At 43.7% G+C, this 20,778-nt stretch overlaps 1 protein-coding gene across 1 annotated transcript; it reads right to left on the bottom strand.

Annotated features, from left to right (window-relative positions):
* Window positions 1–998: 998 nt before the first annotated feature.
* Window positions 999–20,088, bottom strand: C6H1orf50 (chromosome 6 C1orf50 homolog). Its single transcript, XM_068242751.1, has 5 exons — window positions 19,838–20,088; window positions 17,111–17,226; window positions 11,930–12,016; window positions 7,645–7,776; window positions 999–3,131 (listed from the first exon to the last, which is right to left on the bottom strand). The coding sequence occupies exons 1-5, from the start codon at window positions 19,887–19,889 to the stop codon at window positions 2,946–2,948; spliced, it is 573 nt and encodes a 190-aa protein (XP_068098852.1). The 5' UTR covers window positions 19,890–20,088; the 3' UTR covers window positions 999–2,945.
* Window positions 20,089–20,778: the final 690 nt, after the last annotated feature.

The raw sequence follows: 20,778 nt of genomic DNA, 5'->3' as shown, positions 1-20,778 counted from the left end.
ATGCACTCATCTTAGGAACTACTTGCATTCTCAAGGAGGTGCCAAACACATAGCAGAACGAGTAGCTTTCAACTGGTACGGTGCAGGAGTTGAGACAGACCTAGGACGGGGAAGGCTCTATTGTAGCCAGAGCCTTCCCTCTATATTAGGTATGTATAAAACCTGAAGCGAATTTTTCACATCAGACTTGCTTTAATGTGCCAAACATGCTAAAGTTGTGGCCAAACATGTGTAACAGCATGTAAGACTGATGGCTCCAAGTTCTTGCTTGGCAACAATTTTTCAAAACCCACTTATGCACAAGAAATTTTGTAATGAATTATTACTATGGGATTTGATCAAGAGTATATTGAAACTCCCATTTAACACTTCCTGGCACCCCATTGCATTCTCCACGACCCCTGCAGAGTATAACGGCACCAGATTGCACTCTTCTCTCTGGACGGCGCACCCCTTCCTCTCCATGTCTTCATTGTCACTGGCACCCCCCTCAATAACCCCAGTTGCGTGTGTATGAATACATACATGCCGCCAGGGTCATGGGGGGGGGGGGGACCAGTGACAAAGTTAGGACATGGGGACGAAAGAGCACATTGACTGGAGAGATGAGTGTGCTCCACGGTTTTTATATTCTGCCGTGGAGATTACTATGGGGTGCTGTAGAAACAGCTTGGTGGGAGACCTGGCACCTGCACCAATAATGTATTAATGGGTCCATAAGATGCAGAGACTTTTTTCCCCCACTTCTGACGTGAAAATATGGTAACCTTTTCATGTATGAAGTCACTGGTGAGGGAGTAGGAAGAGTTAAATGTTTTTTGAAGCAGACACAATAGAAAAGGCAGGAGGTGGGAGAGGTCATGTTATCTGCACACACACAGAAACTGGTGGCTGCCCTCTCCTAGCTAGTTCCCTGTTTGGTCAGCTGACTCCCCAATAAAACTGCACTGTTACCTCAATAGGAAATTAAGCTAAAGGACTCAGTCAGGCTGCGTCAGGAATTTTAAATACTTTTATTGAAAAAAAATACAGAAACTTTATGCATTGTTAATTAATGCAATGTTTGTATCTACTACTACTTACAGTATACTATGCATTAAAAACTAGAGCTTTAATAACACCATTACCCACAGGTTACCATTAGAAATGGTAAATGAAGAGTTAATTAGTATGACATGCATGCAAATTGTTTGCAGCTTGAAATTGGCCAGTCAAATGCACTTACTGCTAATTTTGATTGTCTCAGTTCCAAACTGCATAAAATCTGCATGGTAGCTGGAATTATTAGCATCTCTGGTTGTCATCTGTGGTAGTTTATTACACTGCTTTGTGGGACTTCTGGACTGCCAGACTTAAAGAGAATCTGTATTGTAAAAAAAAAAAAAAAAAAAAAAAAAAAAATTAGGGGACATCTCCTATTACCCTCTGTCACAATTTCACCGCTCCCCGCCACATTAAATGTAGTCAAAAACAGTTTTTAAAAGTTTGTTTATAAACAAACAAAATGGCCACCAAAACTGGAAGTAGGTTGATGTACAGTATGTCCACACAGAAAATACATCCATACACAGGCAGGCTGTATACAGCTTTCATTTTGAATCTCAAGAAATCATTTGTGTGTTTACCTTCTATCCCCTGCAGTTCTCATGCACTGAAAAGTTACAGGCTGTTTCTTCCTGCAGACAGCTCTGCCCCGTGTCTGTAATTCCTTTCACAACAGAGGAGGATTTATCCAGCTTATAAAAAATAAGAGAGCAAAGAGAAGCTGCCCTAATCTAATGCTGGGGATACACGGTACGTTTCTGTATCGACCAGCTGATCCGACCAGCTGATAATATTCAGTTGGCCCGATCATGCCGCTCAACCCGCGCATGCTCGATTCCCGCCGGCGGACAATGGCAGGGAATTGAGCGGCTGATAGGGACCACCGGAGGGGACGAGTGCGAATCGATCCGCGCGGACGAGGCGGGGGTCGATCAGGCTGCTAATCGGCTGCCGGATTGACCCATGTATGCCCAGCTTACATAACACACAGGCAGTGTGCATAGAGGGGCCCGGAGGGGGGCATGCATAACAGAAACACAACACTGAAGAACTTGTCAGCCTCTCAGACACAGGGCGACAAGTCCGACGGGAAAGATAAGCTGATTTATTACAGAGATGGTGATAGTAGAAAGTGCTGCAGTAAGCCAGAGCACATTAGAATAGGTTTAGGAACTTGCAGGATGGTAGAAAACTGGATGAAATTTTTGTTACAGAGTCTCTTTAACCCAGGCAAGAATTTTCCTAACAGTCCAGAGTGAATAGGAAAGTTCAGCAGTGATCATGCGGGCACAAAAATCAGTTTTACCAGCGACATATGTAGATAGTTTTGTTATATTTACAGCTCATTGGCCTGGGGTGTTCAGAGGGACGTAAGAGAGATAGCAGCAGTTTTTTTTTTTAAAGCTTTTACAAGAAGCTTAAGCACCTAAATGTACTTAACTTATATTAGGGCTAAATATAGGGAGATCATTTCCTGCAATAGACACCACTCACTGCAACTGACAGAATGAAGAGCTTGGAGATCTCCAGTTGAACGTGTTGGTTTATGCAGCATGATATGCTCCAGGTTGTGCTAAATCAAGCAGAAGCAAGGAATCGAATATACATAAAGATGTAACAGTTCATGCATTTGTTGCAGAGAGTGATATCTTTTGAAGATGTTTTTCTCTCAATTGTTTACTGGTTTTACCACTTTCCTAGGATTGGTACCTTCACCAAGTTATGATTGCTTTTAGGTCAGTTTATAAAATGCAATCGTAATAAATTTTTTTCTAATCAATATCAAATAAAATTACACTGGAATGAGGATCTCTCATTCTTTGGTTGATGAGGCACAGTCGCTATAGTTTAGAAGTCTCTGTGCATTGCACATGCTGTTCTGTAAACCGAGCAAATTCATTTTAATTAGTAAGTCCTCTGAAGTTTGGCTCCGCTGATGACGGAAGGGCAATCTGATCATTCAGCAATTTATCAATAATATTGATTTCTGCATCTCGTCGTGCAATGTTCTCAAAGGGTGTCCAAGACATGTCATGCTGAAGCTTGTAGGCAGCAATAAATTCATGTGGACAGCTTGCTCCCCAATCCTAGACGAAAGAAAAAAAAAAACTATTACGTCAGCCATCATGAATGGTCACTGTATACATATCTCCATATTCCTGTCAATGTAGGTTTCATTTCATAAAGTTCTCTTGTTATAGGCATGACCCTCAAAGTCTCTGCCTGCAGCTAGCCAGTAAAAGGAAGCTTGATGTACTTACTCTCCTAGTAGGGTGAAATTTCCCATTAAATGGAAGGGAAGGCTTTGAATACCATGGAACAGTGTTCCCCAACCTTGTCCTCAAGGCCCACCAACAGTGCATGTTTTGTGGAAATCCATGGAGGTACTTAATCAGCTCTGCTGAGTGACTAATTACTTCACCTGTGAATGTCTGTGGTTTCCCGCAAAACATGTACTGTTGGTGGGCCTTGAGGACAGGGTTGGGGAACTCTGCATAGAGCATTCACGGTCCTCTGTGCCTCACTTTGTTCCTATGCTGTCCACTGCTTGAACTTAATCAACCTGCTAGGTCAAATAGCTCTTTGGTACTCCTCGGCAGCCTTCAGAACAACTTGCTTATGGTCCCCGGTTAGTTTCAAAGACAAGTGCCTCCACATGTCTGGGCTCACGCATGCACTGTACAGGTACGCTCATCTTCGGAACTACTCCTGGATGCATGTAATTCAGAATGCTGTTCAATGAGTACCAAAGACCTAGCAGGTCAAATAACTTCAACTGAGGATTGTGCAGGAACAATGGAAAGGTCTGAGGTCTAGGAAAGCTCTATGCCAGGGGCAGGGAACCTATGGCTCGGGAGCCAGATGTGGCTTTTGATGGCTACATCTGGCTCACAGACAAATCCGTAGGGGTTGATTCATTAACCTACACTACTCAAGCAGCGTACGTAAACTTTTCAAAGCAGTGCATGCTACTGCTGCAGCATGCACTACTAACATACTTACTCGCGCTACCCCAAAACGAACAGCTGCTCCAATTGTCCCACTCTAGACCCTGTCAGGTCCACTGACTTAGTAAAACTAGATCCCCGCACTTTGGCCCAATAGGCTGCCTTGTCACTTGGATCCCCAAATTGTGGGGATCTCGCCCTACAAAGTGAATCAACCCCCAAGTCAGCTAGCTAATTGTACAAGCTGTTAGTCGGTATTTCTCCTGTCTGGCTGTCTGGGAAATTGCTGATGTTGCTGAAACCCAAGAGAAGCTGAAGACGTGCCTGACACTGCCGCTGCCCGGCGGATCAACTGTATACACATTACCATGGGAAAAGGTACGTGAGCCCTACTGTCCCAGTTTCAAACATATTGTATGGCTCTCAGGGAATTACATTTTAAAATATGTGCCATTTATAGCTCTCTCAGCCACAAAGGTTCCTGACCCCTGCTCTATGCTATCCAGAGGCTTCCCTCTACTTAGGTCAGTATCAAACCTGAAGTGAGTTTCCTCCCTTTCTGGTTCACTGAGGAGGAGCGAGGTTCTCAGGAGACTTGGCAGAGGTGGCTAATAACTACCACCTCTGCCAAGGATCCAGTGTGTGAACAGCAGCCCCCGACCCCCCTCATCTCCTTGTTCACCGATCCACCTGTTGGATTGAATTGGACGAACAATGGCTGAGAGCATTGTTCATCACTCACCCCTCCATTGGCTCTCTGCTCCACCACATATCAACTACAGACCAGCAACAAGTCTGTACAGCCCTGCAATGTCGCTCGAGGGATCGGGTCTCGTTCCCCACCAGGTGACATCCATCTAGTGTGTATATGGGCCTTAACGATCAAAGTCTGCTGGTGGCACCTGATCCCTGGGGATCTGCACATACAGCCACGTCAAATTTTCACAAACTACATAAATATGACCAAGCATGGACTATAGGAGAGGGACAGGCTAAATTACATTTAATAAAAGAAAAAAAAATAGTTTGCCTGTTGCTTACAAGAGGTGTGACAAATTTATGGGTTGGATTTTAGGCAGGTTTCTAGTGGCTACACCTTCCTGTTACACCAATCCTGCCTTACAGGATAAATTGGTAGAGAAGAGAACTATTAGTGGGCTATGGAGACACAGAAGAAAGTGTGGGTCACAGTGTGCACCTCAGAATGGGTCATAGTGTGCTGTAGAGTGAACCTCCCCTTATTAAATAGAATTATGTTTGCTGTGCAGTGGTGTCACAGCTAGCTTACCTGCAAGTTGCTGCACTCATCTGCAGTCTGTTATTGCTATGAACAGTGTGTAATCATTTGATGAGTTATAAGTATGCAAAAAGATAAAGCATTCCCTTCACTCTTGCAACTTATTACACACTGACACTGCAAAGGTAATGTCAGGGCCTTATGTGCACAGAAAATGAAACCACTCTGTGCAGCATATGCATGCTTGCTCAGATGGCTTTAGAGCAGGAAGGTCATTTGATCTGTATATTTGTTCCTGTTGAATGATTCTGTTGAATGATTCAGATACTAGATTAAGAGATCAGACCATAAAGTGCAATACTTGAATCTAAACAGGGGTTAATCATGGCCTGATATGCCCTGCAGGTCAATCCATATCCAATTAGAATTCCAGCAGTGATTGATTCTTACCCTACATGGCAAACTCAGTTTTTCAGCAGAAATCTATTATGTATCTATCAAACCACAGGCCTTGTACCTATCAATGCAGTGCAATGCTATGGGATCCTCCACCACTCCACCCGTGGAGCAAAGATGATGAAAAGTAAGTAACTATTAGGGTTAGTTGTGGATATTAGGATTAGAGAGGTTAGTATTTAGTTTTTATGGTTAGGAGGTTAGGGCTAGGCATCAGGTGAGGACTGCACCTGAGGGGGAGTGGAACAGGTAGTCATTAGCAAGTGGATTAGTGGTGTTAAGTGTTAGCTAGGTGTGGCAGATGAAGGGAAAGAACATCTGGGGTAAATTATCAATGGTATTTATATATGCCCCACATTTCTACCATTTTGAATTCACTCCAAGATAAGGTTTCTTTTGAGAGGTCCTCAGGTGAGAAATAAAAATCTAAATACAGTAGTTCAGTCCACCAGAGCCCTATTCTGGGAAGCACATGATGTGTGCTGGACTAAACTAATCAAAACAAAAAGGTATCAGATTGTTGTGCTGTAAAAGACTTGCTTGTGTGTTGTTGGTGTTAAGAGTGCCAAACTCAAAAAGCAAAATCACCAGTCTCCTAAAGAGGAACTTCAGCCTAAACAAACATACTGTCATTAAGTTACATTAGTTATGTTAATTAAAATATATAGGTAATATAATCTCTTACCCACCCGGTTTTAAAAGAACAGGCAAATGTTTGTGATTTCATGAGGGCAGCCATCTTTTTGGTTGAAAAGGAGGTGATCAGGAGACACAGCTCCAACTGTCCTGTGTCCTGATCACCCCTTCCAGCTGCACCCGCTAGGCTTCAAATCGCAAATTCAAAATAAAAAAACAAATTTGCGCCAAAACAGCAGAAAAAGAAGAACTTCAGAAATCCCATCATGCTTTGCACAGTATCAGGGGAAAATGCCTGGGCAGATTTCTGTGATTGAGCAGAGCTTAGCTTCTGTGCAGCTAAAAATGAGGCTTGGGTAAGAAAAACAAAGTTCGGATGCCGTGAAACACCAAGCCTTTTCAGTGCTGCCGAGTAGATTTTTAGTCTGGAGGTTCACACGGGATTACATTAATTATCTTTACAATATTCATTTATACATTTTTCAGTCAGTGTTTTCCCATTGTAGAATCTCTCCTCTCCCTGATTTACATTCTGAAATTTATCACAGGTGCTGACATCTTTACTGCTGTCAGGAGCAGCTCTGCGGAATGTTTGTTTCTGAGCATTCCAAAGCCAGTGAAAATAATGCCTGGTCTCCCAGAATGCTCTGGGAGAATTCTGCATAGCTAAAATGCCTAGGTTAAGCATCACTGGGAGGGTGGGGTTGTATATCAATATACAGCAAAATATAGAAAGTTAAAAATGACTGTAATCGTGGATATCCTGAACCATTTACTGCATTCTACTATATGTCACTACAGTACAGCATGCAATATTGAAATCTTTTAGGGTGGGTAAATGAATGGGGACAAGTGTAGTGAAAACATTGTTATTACTATGAGTAAAGATGGCCATACATTAACAGATGGCCACCTGACACACCCAAAATATAGATCCCTTTCTGATTGGAATCTGATCAGAGAGGGATCTATTCCTGCCACACACTGCAAATAGATTAATAGAATTCTATGCTGCGGATTGTTGCATAGTACTGTCCCCAGGGCCATTTTAGGCATAGGCAAACTAGGCATATACCTGAGGTAACAACCTTAGGAAGGGACACCACAGAGCTAGTCTTAGCACATTGTACTTTATGAAATTCTTATAGCCAACTGGCAGTTCCATTTAGAAAGGGATGCATGGTAATTTTAACACAAAAACAGTCACTGCAAGCCTTCCATGTAGTGACTTGTGACTATACCAGCAACACTGGAAATCATTTTAAGGTACAGCTGCAGCAGGCACTTTAGAAAGCTGAAAAGTAAATAAACCATAGACCTTACCTTTGGAGACAGAATGGAGAAGTACCTCTGCCCACTTTCCCGCTTATACAGGTAATAGATATTCCCTGGTTTCTTCACTACATTACACGCTGCATGGTGTAAATCTGCATCTCTCTTGGCTTCTTCCAAAACCTGCGGAGAACAACTGTGTCATGTTAGATGACCAGCATTGTTCGCAAAGGGTATACAGAGCATGAACAAGACTTTTAGCTGCTTGCCTGGTCTCCAAACTCCCCAGACCTCAACCAAATTGAACATATTTAGGACCACCTAGATCGACATGTTTAGCTGACTGATCTACCACAACACACCCATCAGCAACTGTCAACTATACTGCCACAATAGAATCCATCCTCTGCTCCTCAGTCATTGTCTGGTACGCGGGCGCTACGGCCAGCGATAAACACAAACTGCAGAGAGTCATAACTGATGCAGAGAGAATCATCGGATCTCCTCTTCCGCCTCTTGATCTCCTCCACTCCGCTAGGACGCTGAAGAGGGCCACGGTGATCTCTTGTGACCCCTCCCACCCAGGCAATCGCTACTTCAAGCTCCTCCCACTGGGCCGTAGGTACAGTACCATACCATGCAAAACTACCAGACGGAAGAACACCTTCTTCCCCCAAGCGGTTCGGCTGCTAAACTCCAACTTTCCCCTGTCAGGCCTGCCTACAGGCAGGCCCTAGCGGTGGTCTCTCAGTCAGGTCCTGCTGTTGCCCGCCCTTGTCCTTGTTCTTGCCCAGCAGTACGGGGGCCACCATCACCACCACCATTATTATTATTATCAATATTATTAGGGGACTGCTCCTGCACGGCAGGAAGAAACACTTAAGGACAATCAAACTGCAGAGGACTGCTCCTGCACGGCAGGAAGAAACACTTAAGGACAATCCGGGTCGGTCATGTATACCGTTACTATAGTTGTGTATAGTTGTTTATCTTGTCTTCTTATACTATGTCTATGCCATGTGTACCACAATTAATTCCGAATATAGCTCTTGCTGTACTTGGCGAAATAAATATGATTCTGATTCTGATTCAAATACACTACATGACACCAAATCCCATAAGGGCTCTTTCACACTACAGGCAGCGGTGAAAGGCTAAAACGCTGCGTTTTGGCTGCAGGCGTTTTGAAGGCGTTTTAACGCCTCTACATTACAGTCAATTGTAATGAGAAACGCCGCGGTAGGCCCAGAAAAAGCGCCTGGGAGCGTTGAAACGCAACGCTCCAAAACGCAGCGTTTAGTGTGAATGGTAAAATGAAAGTCTATGGACTTTCTTTTACCTAGAAAAACGCCAACTTCGGCCGTGGCGTTAAAACGCCGAAAAAGCCCTCTGGTGTGAAAGGGCCCTTAGCAACCATCTAAAATCTTACTGATTCAGTCCCAAAGCATTTCTGTACGTGCAGTCAGAGAAGGTTTTGATGATTTCTGTAGTAACCTTGTATTCAAGTATACCTAAGTGAAAGGTGAGACCAGGAGCCCAATAGTGTAGTAGTAGAGAGTTGGGGGGTTCTAAGTATATGCAGTTATACTGACAAAAAGTGGGTTGCAGATCCCTGTAACCACTGTATAAGCCAGTGGGAAATTCACCATACCCGCTCGGTTTTCCAGGTCTTACCAGAAGCTGGATGGTCGCTCTCCTGGGTTTGTAGTTTTGGGGGGGGGAAAAATGTTACCTCCAAAAGTAGGTTTAACTGGGTACTTAGAGGCGCCCTTAACTTATTCACTTTGCTGAAAGGCACAGTGTATTGACCTGAGGAAGCAAGCTAGTGCTCATGAAACGCGTTGTCAATTTTTGTGTTTTTAATAAATGCTTTTCCAATACTACTGGTGTTTTATCTCCAGGAGATGTAAAAGATGACCTCTCATTTATTAAAGCTTTTTTTGCTGTTATGGTTTGGAGTTATCAAATACCTTAGGAGCACTGGCCCTTTAAGTACCATTGCCAAACAGTTGCATGCTGGTGGTCTTTTTATCTATAGTATATTTCTCCTCTTCCCTTTAGCTCCCCCTCCTTCTAATGACATAAGATAGTTCACTTCCTAGTATAGACCTCAGTGGGAGTGTCTGAAGATTCTGGGAGGAGGGCGGGTAAAGAATACACAAGTAGCTAGAGGAGAAAAAAAAAGTGAGGGAGGAGGTGGTGTCAGGAGGTCAAAGGTAACCAAGATGGAAACTGCCTAGAATAAGATTCTCTGATTGTCCTTTTGTAACATCTGCGGCTGCGGGCACGCAGGGCATCTCCGCAGCCGCCTCAGTTCCCTGCTCGGAGGAGTTTTCCGTTCCGTCGGCGTCTAGCAAGCCGGGGAAGGAATTGTCATTAGCACATAGGGCTGCTGTATCGCGCAGCCGCGCACGTAGACAGGACCTTTATGCTGGGAGAAGGCGCGTCAGCTGACCAGCAGGTCGGCTGACGTCAGAAGGGACTCACGCCGCTCAGGATTGGCTAATTGTAGTGGGCGCGGCTGTGAGGTCTCCTCTGCTTCTTAAGCCTGCACGATTCACTCGCAACCTGTCTGCTGTTGCGAATACATACGTGTTAGCGCTCAGACCTTAGACTAGTATCCGGTGTGCTTTGATCTGGGAGGAAACCAGGGATTTCACACAAGACTAGGACTATTGTTTATTGTATTATTATTATTATTATTATTGATATTCTGTGTATGACTCTGGCTTATCTCTGAATCCGCTATTGCTTAACGTTTCTGTACCTCTGCCCATCTGATCTAGTTGCTGAACCTCTGCCTGAATACCTACTACTCTTTTGCCTACTGATTCTGTACTGTATCTGCCTCTCAGTTGCCGAACCTAGCCTGTCTGACCTCTCTACTCACCAGTGGACCCTTGCCACTGGTGAGGTGCTTTTCTGATAGTACCCACCTGCTCCTCTGGTGAGGTTTAGTTAAATCTACTCAGTTACTGTTTCTGATAGTACCCACCAGCTCCTCTGGTGAGGTCTCATTAAACTAATCAGTTACTGTTGCACCAAGCACATCTCACTCTGTGTTCCTGTTAGCTATATTTGCATTATTGGTGATTCTGCAGATTACCACATAATCAGACGTCTGTGTTTCTACACCAAAACATTATTACAAACGTTACACCTTTATAAAATTCACAGAAATCATAACGTGGACAGTGCAATACATCTGTTATGTACCGTAAGTAGAACTAGTAGTTATCTACTCATATATGTGTTTTTTATTTCTAGGTTAGCATGGGTGTCACTTGTTCTTTAAAGCGGTATTGTCACCATAAATATCAAATTTCAACAGCAACTGGTCTGAGTGCATTAAGTGATAAAGATACTAATCCTGCATTCAAAACTTGCAAAACTTTTTCTGCTGTTATGGTTTGGAGTTGTAACATACTTTTTGAGCACTGGCCCTAGTGCCAAACAGTGCCAAAGAGTTGAATGCTGGGAGTTCTTTTTATCTATAATATATTCCTCCTCTTCCATTTATTTCCCTGCCTAGCTTTCTTATCTGAAACATCTCTGCTCACTTGTGTTTACAAGCAAGGCTGAGGTGACTCAGCGATTGGAGGATAAAGATGCGTACACACGCCGGACTGGTGGCGACGGGTCCGTCGTTACCTCCCGCTGGGTGGGCGTGCCAACGACAGTCCGGCGTGTGTACGCACTGTCGGCGGACTGATACGGCTGCTTCTGAGCGATCCGCCGGGCGGATCGCTCTGAAACAGCCGTATCAATCCGCCGACAGTGCGTACACACGCCGGACTGTCGTTGGCACGCCCACCCAGCGGGAGGTAAGGACGGACCCGTCGTTGCCACCAGTCCGGCGTGTGTACGCACCTTTAGACAGTGTAGTTCCTAGTATACACCTCAGTGGGAGTGTCTGAAGACTCTGGGAGGAGGGCAGCTAATGCATACACAATGAGCAAGAGAAGGGAGGGGGAAAACAAGAGTCAGGGAGGATATGATGTCAGCATTAGCTCGGCAAGATGGCCAATGCCTAGAATAGGATTTTCTGCTTTTCCTTTATAAAATTCACAGGAATCAGTACGTGGATAGCACAATACATCTGTTATGCAAGTAGAAGTAGTATTTATCTACTTGTATATGTTTTTTATTTCTAGGTTAGCCTAGGTGTCGCTTGTTCTTTAAGAAGTTTATAGAATAGTATACTTTTATACTAGGGCGCCTCTATCCTACGACTGTTGTCATAGTCAATTATTTGGTATATGAGCAGATGGTCATAATAAATGTAAGACACACCACACAGTTCTTGAAATTGCTTGTTGCCCATTTCCATACTCACCCTTTTTGCTTGCTCCTGTAATATACGGATTTGTTCTGCTATTACCGTCAGCTTGTTGCAGGCATTTGCTCTTATGAAATCATCAGCCTGTGGGTGAAGTACATTGAATTTAGCATCAAAGAAACATCACAGTATGTCATTTAATGCCAGATAAGACTGCTGTGTGTGGATGCAGCTGACTTTGCCGCTTCAGTTGAATCCGGTGATGAATGCATGTCTATGTGTTCTGCAGTTGTTTTAGCTAAGTACTGATGGTTGGGAAGGAGGGTTAAGGCGCCATTAGATATATGATACAGGGGTTGGACAAAATAATGGAAACGCCTAACATTTTGGCATTATAATCTTTGAACATGTTTTAAAGAGACACTGAAGCGAGAATAAATCTCGCTTCAGTGCTTATATTCACACATGCCCCTGCTAAAACGCCGCTATCCCACGGCTAAACGGGGGTCCCTTACCTCCCAAATCCCCTCCGTGCAGCAGGGGATCACTTCCGCATTGAGGCATGGCTAATGGCCGCAGCCCTGTCTCACGCGCGTCTGTCAGCGCGTATCTCCGCCTCTCCCCCGCTGATAGACAGCGCTGAGAGGCAGGGCTGCAGCCGTTAGCCCTGCCTCAACAGCAGCAACATCTACGACCAAGTTGGTCATAGATTTTGCAGGGGGGATTTGGGGGGTAAGGAACCCTATTTAGCAGCGGGATAGCGGCGTTTTAGCAGGGGCACACATGCCCCTGTTGAATATAAGCACTGAAGCGAGATTTTATTCTCACTTCAGTGTCTCTTTAAGCAATCAAAACTTGACATATGTTACATTTTTTTTGTTATTTTTATTTGATATGTTTAATGAAAATAATTGTTTTTTTTACAGATATTTAAACCAAAGTTGGTTATAATTTATAAAAATTGCAAATCTCTCAGACTTTCAAAGAGGCCAAATTGTTGGTGCTCGTATGGCAGGTGCTACTGTAACAGAAACTGCCCGAATTCTTGGCGTTTCAAGAGGTACTGTCTCAAAAGTAATGACTGCATTTGAAAGAGAAGGAAAAACGTCCTCAGCAAAGCACAGTTCTGGCCAAAAGTCGAAGTTGTCTGAGAGAGACCGTCAGACTGTAAATCGAATTGTTGGAAAAGCTCTTAGACCACGGCTCCTAAAATCACTGCAGTGCTGAATGAACACCTACAGAACCCAGTTTCCACAAAAACGGTTCATCGGTAGATGCAAAAATCTGGATTCCACGGAAGAACTGCAATTAGAAAACCTCTGCTCTCAAAGACAAATGTTTCAAAGCGTTTACAGTGGTGTAGAAATCACCAGAATTGGTCCCTCGAGCAGTGGAAAAATGTTAGTTTCTCTGACGATTCATCGTTTACCTTATTTCCAACCTCCGGCCAAGTGTACATTTTGAGACAGCCAAAAGAAGCATTTCATCCAGACTGCCTTCTCTCAACTGTAAAACATGGCGGAGGTTCTGTGATGATCTGGGGTGCTATTTCTTGGAAATCCGCCAGGCCAATGATTTCCCTTCATGGAAGAATTAACAGCCGAGACTAGGAATTTTGGGTGACCAAGTTCATCCTATGGTTCAAGAACTGTTTCCGGAGGGGAATGCCATCTTTTAAGATGATAATGCCTGAATCCATACAGCTAGAATTGTTAAAGAATGGCACGAGGAACAGTCTAATGAAGTTGAGCATCTCATCTGGCCACCACAATCCCCAGACCTCAATATTATTGAGCATTTATGGTCGTTATTAGAGATTCAAGTAACAAGTCGATTTCCGCCGCCATCGTCTCTAAAAGAACTGGAGGGTGTTTTAACTGAAGAATGGGCTAAAATTCCTTTGGAAACAATTCACAATCTGTATGAATCAATACCTTGGAGAATTGAGGCTGTAATTGCAGCAAAAGGTGGACCTACACCATATTAAAATATATTTTGTTGATTTTCAAGGCGTTTCCATTATTTTGTCCAACCCCTGTAGCTGCCTACTCTCATCATTGACACATGAATGACTGGCCAAGCACGCATATACTGTATGTGTATATCAGCCTGCAGGCAAGATCCAAGGTATCAGGTGTATGGCTAACTTAAAGGAGAACATCATCTTTTGTGTCTATACATTTGTGAGCCATACCCTTTTAAAACAGTTTGTCCTTTAAGCTTCAAACTCTGATCAGCTATTAAATACACCAGCTAGTACACACAGATTATTGCCTGCAGGGATTGGGACTGCCTCAGGCAACAGTTTGGCCAAGTGCACACCAGAGCGGTTTGGCTGCGTTTTGCGATCCGCTTGCGGCTGCGGTAACGCTTGGGTAATGTATTTCAATGGGCAGGTGTACACCAGAGCGGGAGGCGTTTTGCTGAAACGCATACTCCCGGGCTGCTGCAGATTTTGGATTGCGGAGGCGTTTCTGCCTCAATGTCAAGTATAGGAAAAACGCAAACCGCTCTGAAAAACGGCACTTCAGATCGGTTTGCCAGGCGTTTTTTGTTACAGTAGCTGTTCAGTAACAGCTTTACTGTAACAATACATGAAATCTACTACACCAAAAATGCTTCACAAAACTGCAAAATGCTAGCTGAAACGCTACAGAAAAAGAAGAAAAAGCGTTTCAAAATCTGCTAGCATTTTGCGGATCTGCTAGCGGTTTTTGGTGTGCACTAGGCCTTTAAGGTTGCATTCCCGCTTGAGCGGAAAACTTACTTTTTTGTTGTTCATTTTACCTCATCGCAAAACTGACAGTGAACAGGTTCACACTTGTCAGTTTCCAATGGATTCAACAGATCTGTTGCAGTAAGCGGAATGTACTTCCGTCACAATTTTCTCGGACAAACAAATGTATTTCCAATATAGCCAATGGTTGAAACCTGTCTGCCCAGGCTCCATCCAGACTCCAACCGACCACTGAAGCAGACACTATACTGTCCTCTCCCGCTGGATGGATGTGGTCCAGCTGCATGTGAGAACCCAGCTTTAGTGAGAGGGGTAAAGAGGGGAAAAATTGAGTGCAGTTAAAACAGCACAGGAGAATTGGGCACAGCCGGCGACACCATAGGCCGCAATAGAAATAATGGCTATAGCTGCGCTCCCTGAGTAACTTGGGCGCCGTCAAAAGACGGAACTAAAATGACTTTTAAAACACTGTAATTCATCCGCCAGCAATAGCTGGAAGCCAAATTACATCATTCTCTACCATCCACATCGACCTGGAGGGGGAATAGTAATTAATGCCACCGGGACTTGTGCAGGAGCAGCGTACGCCATATATCGGATTTATCCTGCGCCCAAGTCTCCCGGCGGCAGATTCATAGGTATGCAGGAATAATGTGCTCGGCTTAGATAATCCAGCACTTTGTATCTTTCAGCATCACATTGGGCAACTGTGTACATGGTACATTCTTAGCGGAGACGGCCCTGACTTTCCGCCTCAGTTGAGAACACTCTGCCCTTTAATGCCTGATACACACCATGCAATTTCCCATCAGATAACCGTGTCGAGTTATTTCTGACAGGTCTGATCTGATTTCCTATCGTTTTTCTGATCCAATTTCCAATCACTTCTATGCAAAATTAATTAGAAAAAATGATTAGAAATCAGATCAGACCTGTTGCAAATAATCGATTTGACTCCTCTTTCTAAGGGGAAATTTCATGGTGTGTACCAGGGAGTTATACTTCAGTTGTCACATATAAGGAAAATGTAAATAAAAAGCAGTGTCTTCAGCTTTGTACAGACAGCCTGCTCTTAGTCAGCTACCAGCTAGTGACAGCTGCTCCAGGCTTTTACTACAGGCCCAGACATCATGCTTTTCACAAATTCCTGAATTATTCCATTTACACAAATCCTAACAGGCACTTTATGATACTGTGAGGCAGTTTCTGGCACAAACGCACAGGTAGCTATCCGGCATACAACACCCCTCCAACATACAGCTTTCTCTGTTGCAGATTGATTTATCTTATTACGATTGTGTATGCATACATGGCCAGCCAGGAACGCTGTGATGACTTTCTGGTTTAACGCATGATCATGACCAGCAAATCAGAACCTTACAAATCTATCAGCTGAATTCATTTTAATAAAAGGGATGAAATTCAGGGTTCAAAATCTACAAAAACGATGCCTCAGCACGGATAACTGCCATATAAAAAATAACTTTTATTATTCATACCTATAAAACACACCTACAACCCCCCATAATAAAATACCCTCTAATAGGGTACTACCAGTGAGAGACCCACAGTGCGCACTGTAATATTAAAAAAAAATGCAAACATAATCGCCTAAACACCTAATCTGAGGCCTCTGATGAAAAACATACATGCAGATATGTCCATCAAAAAAGTATATAGATATATATCAGTAAAATACTGGTTGAATATCAACAAAAAAAGATGCTGGTCCAGACCAGAACTTGCAAGTCCATGTACTGTGTGCCTATTCTGCTATAATGCAAAATCACCATATAAACTGCCTTAGCTGGTGTAAAATTCATGAATTGTCCATATGCTGCCAACTGTGCCTTTTTGTATAAAGCCATAAGTATAACAGAGCCAAAAACCAATTAGAACGGTCTCATCATGTTTGCCACCATTTCGCAGTGGAATTGCTGGATGCTTCCAGCAAATTATAAACAGACCTTGCTTCATCGCTCTGGCGACGTCTCGCCTTGCGGTTATAAAAGCTCCATGTTGCACTCTCGGCTGCCTTAATAAGGTAGATGCAGTCCCAGTCACCACGGTCCCACTATTCAGGCACTGTAGCAGCACATCCCAAATGCGCAGTGAGGGGCTGTCACACGTGTCATTTTTTATATGGCAGTTATCCGTGCTGTGGCATCGTTTTTGTAGATTTTGAACCCTGAATTTCATCCCTTTATTACAATGAATTTTCCTTAGACTATGGGTTTTTCAGGTTTTGATCAATATACCAATATGTATTAAAATCTATCAGCTGATCAAACTGATCACATGCTTCTCCATACCTAACACTTACATGCATCTGTTGCTAAGTGTTCTGTGAATCTTGATGGACCTTCGTTCATCACACGAACTTTACACTGCTCGTGCCTGTATCCGCATTCAAAACTATTGCGACTGTGATAACACTCATCCTTTACATTTTGGAAAAAAAAATTAATCTTAAATGCTGTAATTTAAAAATATGCTCTGACCTTTTGCACCTGTTGGGCCAACTCCACAAGGTTAGAAGGGTCTCCAATACGGTTGGTCTGATAGGTGCTGACCAGCTGGACCCCTGAAGGGTTAGAGCTGCTTTCTACCAGAGTCACTGAAACATAAAAGACCACAGAAGTTTTATAAAAATAATAAAAAAAATATATATATACACTATACTTTTTTTTTTTTTTTTTTTTTTTTTTTCCTCTCAGAGCACTCAGTAGGCAGTAGCAGTGTTAGGGAGTCTTGCCCAAGAACTCCTTACTGAATAGGTGCTGGCTTACTGAGCAGGAAGAGCTGAGATTTGAACCCAGGTCTCCTACGTCAGAGGCAGAGCCCTAAACCATTATACCGTACAGCCACTTTATATGTGTAAATGACAACTTGCTAATACACGATTACAACAAGAACAAAATAAAGTAACTTTATCGTGTCTAGCAGCCCACCTGGGTCTACATACAGGATTGGCAGTTGGCTGATGGTGTAATGGTTAAGGGCTCTGCCTCTGACACAGGAGACCAGGGTTCGAATCTCGGCTCTGCCTGTTCAGTAAGCCAGCACTAATTCAGTAGGAGACCTTTGGCAAGTCTCCCTTACACTGCTACTGCCAATAGAGCGCGCCCTAGTGGCTGCTGCTCTGCTCTGGAGCTTTGAGTCCGCAAGGAGAAAAGCGCAATATAAAATGTTATTTGTCTTGTCTTGTCTTATTTGTAGTGTATATTAAAAACAACTTTTCCACCAAAAAGCAATAAGTCAGTTTTTCAGTTTGTAATAGTTTTTCGTTAAAACTAATATAAGGGAGGGGGGCACATTTGATAAACTGGGAGCATAGCTAATAGTTTGGGCACATTTGGCATCCTGTGCTGAGGGAGGGGGCACATCTGCTGTCTATCCCAGATGGTGCGTAAGAAGCATTGTAAATGACTTTGTAAGTAGCTGCCACAAACAGTAATGACATGAGGGGTGCAGCAGAACGGAGCAGTGCTTTTCAGCGCAGGTAGATTTGGGCGCAGCCAGCGCCATCATAGACTAGAATAGGAATCACTTGTATAGCGGCGCTCAGTGAGTAACGTCGGCTCCGTCTTCTGACTTCTAAGTTGCTTTTAAAACACAATAATTCTATTATATCATCCCCCACTATCCATGGCGGCCTGGAGGGGAAATAGTAATTAACACAGCCCGGACTTGTGCAGAAGCAGGATCAGCCATACACTGGCTGTGTCCTGCGCCCAAGTCTACCGGCGCCGATTTCATATGTATGTGCAGGGGGGGGGGGGGGGGTGTCTGATCGCTCCTGCCTGCCTGAGGTTTGCGGGGGGCACCTCAAAGCCCCCCTCCGCAGCGAAATTCCCCCCCCCTCCCTCTTCTACCTTTCCCCCCTGGTGATCCGAGCTGCACAGGACGCTATCCGTCCTGTGCAGCCAGTGACAGGCTGTCCCCTGTCACATGGCGGCGATCCCCGGCCGCTGATTGGCCGGGGATTGCAGCAGCGCCGTACAATGTAAACAAAGGAGACATATGTCTCCTACGTTTACATTTAGGCTGCATTTCCACTTGTGCGGTGCGAATCAGCGCGATAAAAATTTGCAAACACCGCATGCGAATTCGCGATAGTGGAAATGGGCCCTTAGTCTGCGAGCCGCAATCAGCGGCTCGCAGGCTATTCACGGAGACCCGCTCCGTGATCTAACAGGAAACGGCCGCTCGCGCGAGCGGCCTTTCCTGATTAATTAGGAAGGCACCTGGCGACGCAGATCTGCATCGCTGGTCCTCCAGCTACCACTTTGCCGCCGCACGGTATGAGTGTGCGGTCGGCAAGTGGTTAAATAATGTACACGCAGGCTTAATGCTTTTACAGATTAATTTATTAATTTAAACATTTGGGCTGGGGTACAAATAAGCAGTGAGGAGAGCTCCTATGCGGTTTCCCATTGAGTCACTTCAAGCTCAACAGCTTTGTATAGACTAGAGTAAGTGCAGGTTACATTTGTACAGCAATGGATCCTAAACTATCACCCGTTACTATCGACCTTTTGAGGCAACAGAGTATTCTGTGCATGTAGTAAGGCCCCATTCACACTGGAGCATTTTACTAGTGATTTCAGCAGCACATTTAATTGCTGACAATCGCTAGCGTTTTGCAAAGTGCCACTGCAATGTAAAGTGTATCGCGGTGTTCTCAATGTTCACACCCGGTCAACAGTGATTAGCGATTTGCTGAAATCGCAAACACAGTGCATGCAGCATTTTTTTTTTTTTTTGCAATTTTGGAGCAATTTCAATTCAGTGCTAAAGAATCGCAAAATGCAATCACTCTAAAATCACTTTCCCATACAGTGAAGAATCACTTTTTAAAACGCTAGTGATTTTGCTAACGTTTTGCAATTCCCAGTATGAACTCCCTAAGTGTGAGTGTGTAGGCTGTGTAATATGTTAACGCTTAATAAAGTTTGATTTGATAATCATTTGTGGACATCTTCAGCTTATGCACTAGTACAGAGCAAGCAGCAATAAATGTGTCCACAATACAGTGACCCATAATGGACAATTAGTCATTCTGATGGAGTTAGTTCATTATGCACATTTGTCTTAACCTTAATGTCAATGCCCATGTACTTAGGTCAGTACACGTTAACTCAACATGTAAGCTGTACACACACCTATCTGCCAGAACATATAGGGAGTCTTATGTAGTACATCCAGGACAAAGTAGAATATCATACCTGTAGTTATAGGTCCTTTGCAATCGATATCCATGATCCCCTTGTCAGACATCACTCTTTGCCTTTACATAAAACCTGCACGTAAATAACTTCTAGTCTAGGTTATACAACTAGTGTGCTGAGCGATCACTGCCTGAAACCATGTTTGCCATCCTAATTCAGGGCAACCATTTCCTTAGTTTTAGATGTAGTAAATTGATTAAGGGCCATCGGTTACAGTTACCATTCTCTAATAAACCATACATACCACGACTCTTCTGGAGAGTGAGCTCTCAGTAATACATACCGGCCAGTCGGTGGCATAAGTATTTATTTGCCAGTATCAAATGTGGCTTCCTTGTGGAGACACGTGTTTGTTGAGGCCACGCAATCACGTGATTAGTGTGAACTTTGAGACCAGCGAGCACTGTGGTTCAGGAATGTGCAGTTACTAGATACGGGGCTACAGGATGCTTAGTGACAGATTCCTTTGTGACAAAACCCTGCTCAGTGACAGATTCCTATGTGACCAATTCTTTCTTTATTTCATAATCATCCCTACCCACCTTCCATAAAAGCAAGAAGTTTTGAATCAGGATGATACCATTTATAAGAACGCAATTTCGGAAGGGTGAAATAGGGATAATAGTGCAACACTTTTCTGTGCCCACTAGATGGCAGCAGAAGTCTGTGGTTTATCTCTGTTGCCTTTTTGATTTGCTTTGATGCAACATTTCACTACTTTGCTTTGCAAATGTGTTTTGTTACAAACATGTTTTAATACATACACTTTTAAAGCGGAATGAACCCCAGCATTTCTACTGTGCTCTAATAGATTATTTACAGCATATTATATACAACCAGCATTTTTTTTAAACTAGAACTGCATTCAAAGGGTTAACACAGGCTTTAGAAGCTTCCCTTCCAGCAGAGCTGGCCGCTTCTGAACTTTACATAATGTT

The sequence above is a fragment of the Hyperolius riggenbachi genome, chromosome 6 (assembly GCF_040937935.1).
Source record: "Hyperolius riggenbachi isolate aHypRig1 chromosome 6, aHypRig1.pri, whole genome shotgun sequence".
Lineage (NCBI taxonomy): Eukaryota > Metazoa > Chordata > Amphibia > Anura > Hyperoliidae > Hyperolius > Hyperolius riggenbachi.
The sequence above is the reverse complement of the archived record's forward strand: the minus strand, read 5'-3'. Positions and strand labels throughout refer to the sequence as shown.

Bases quoted from the DNA above. Each gene is read 5' to 3' on its own strand.
- C6H1orf50 (XM_068242751.1), bottom strand. From the start codon at position 19,889: ATGTCTGACAAGGGGATCATGGATATCGATTGCAAAGGACCTATAACT. The intron at 17,227-19,837 runs GTATGATATTCT...TTTATGTTTCAG, and splicing joins CAAAGGACCTATAACTACAG to TGACTCTGGTAGAAAGCAGC. The intron at 7,777-11,929 runs GTGAGTATGGAA...TGTTCTCCGCAG, and splicing joins TACAGGAGCAAGCAAAAAGG to GTTTTGGAAGAAGCCAAGAG.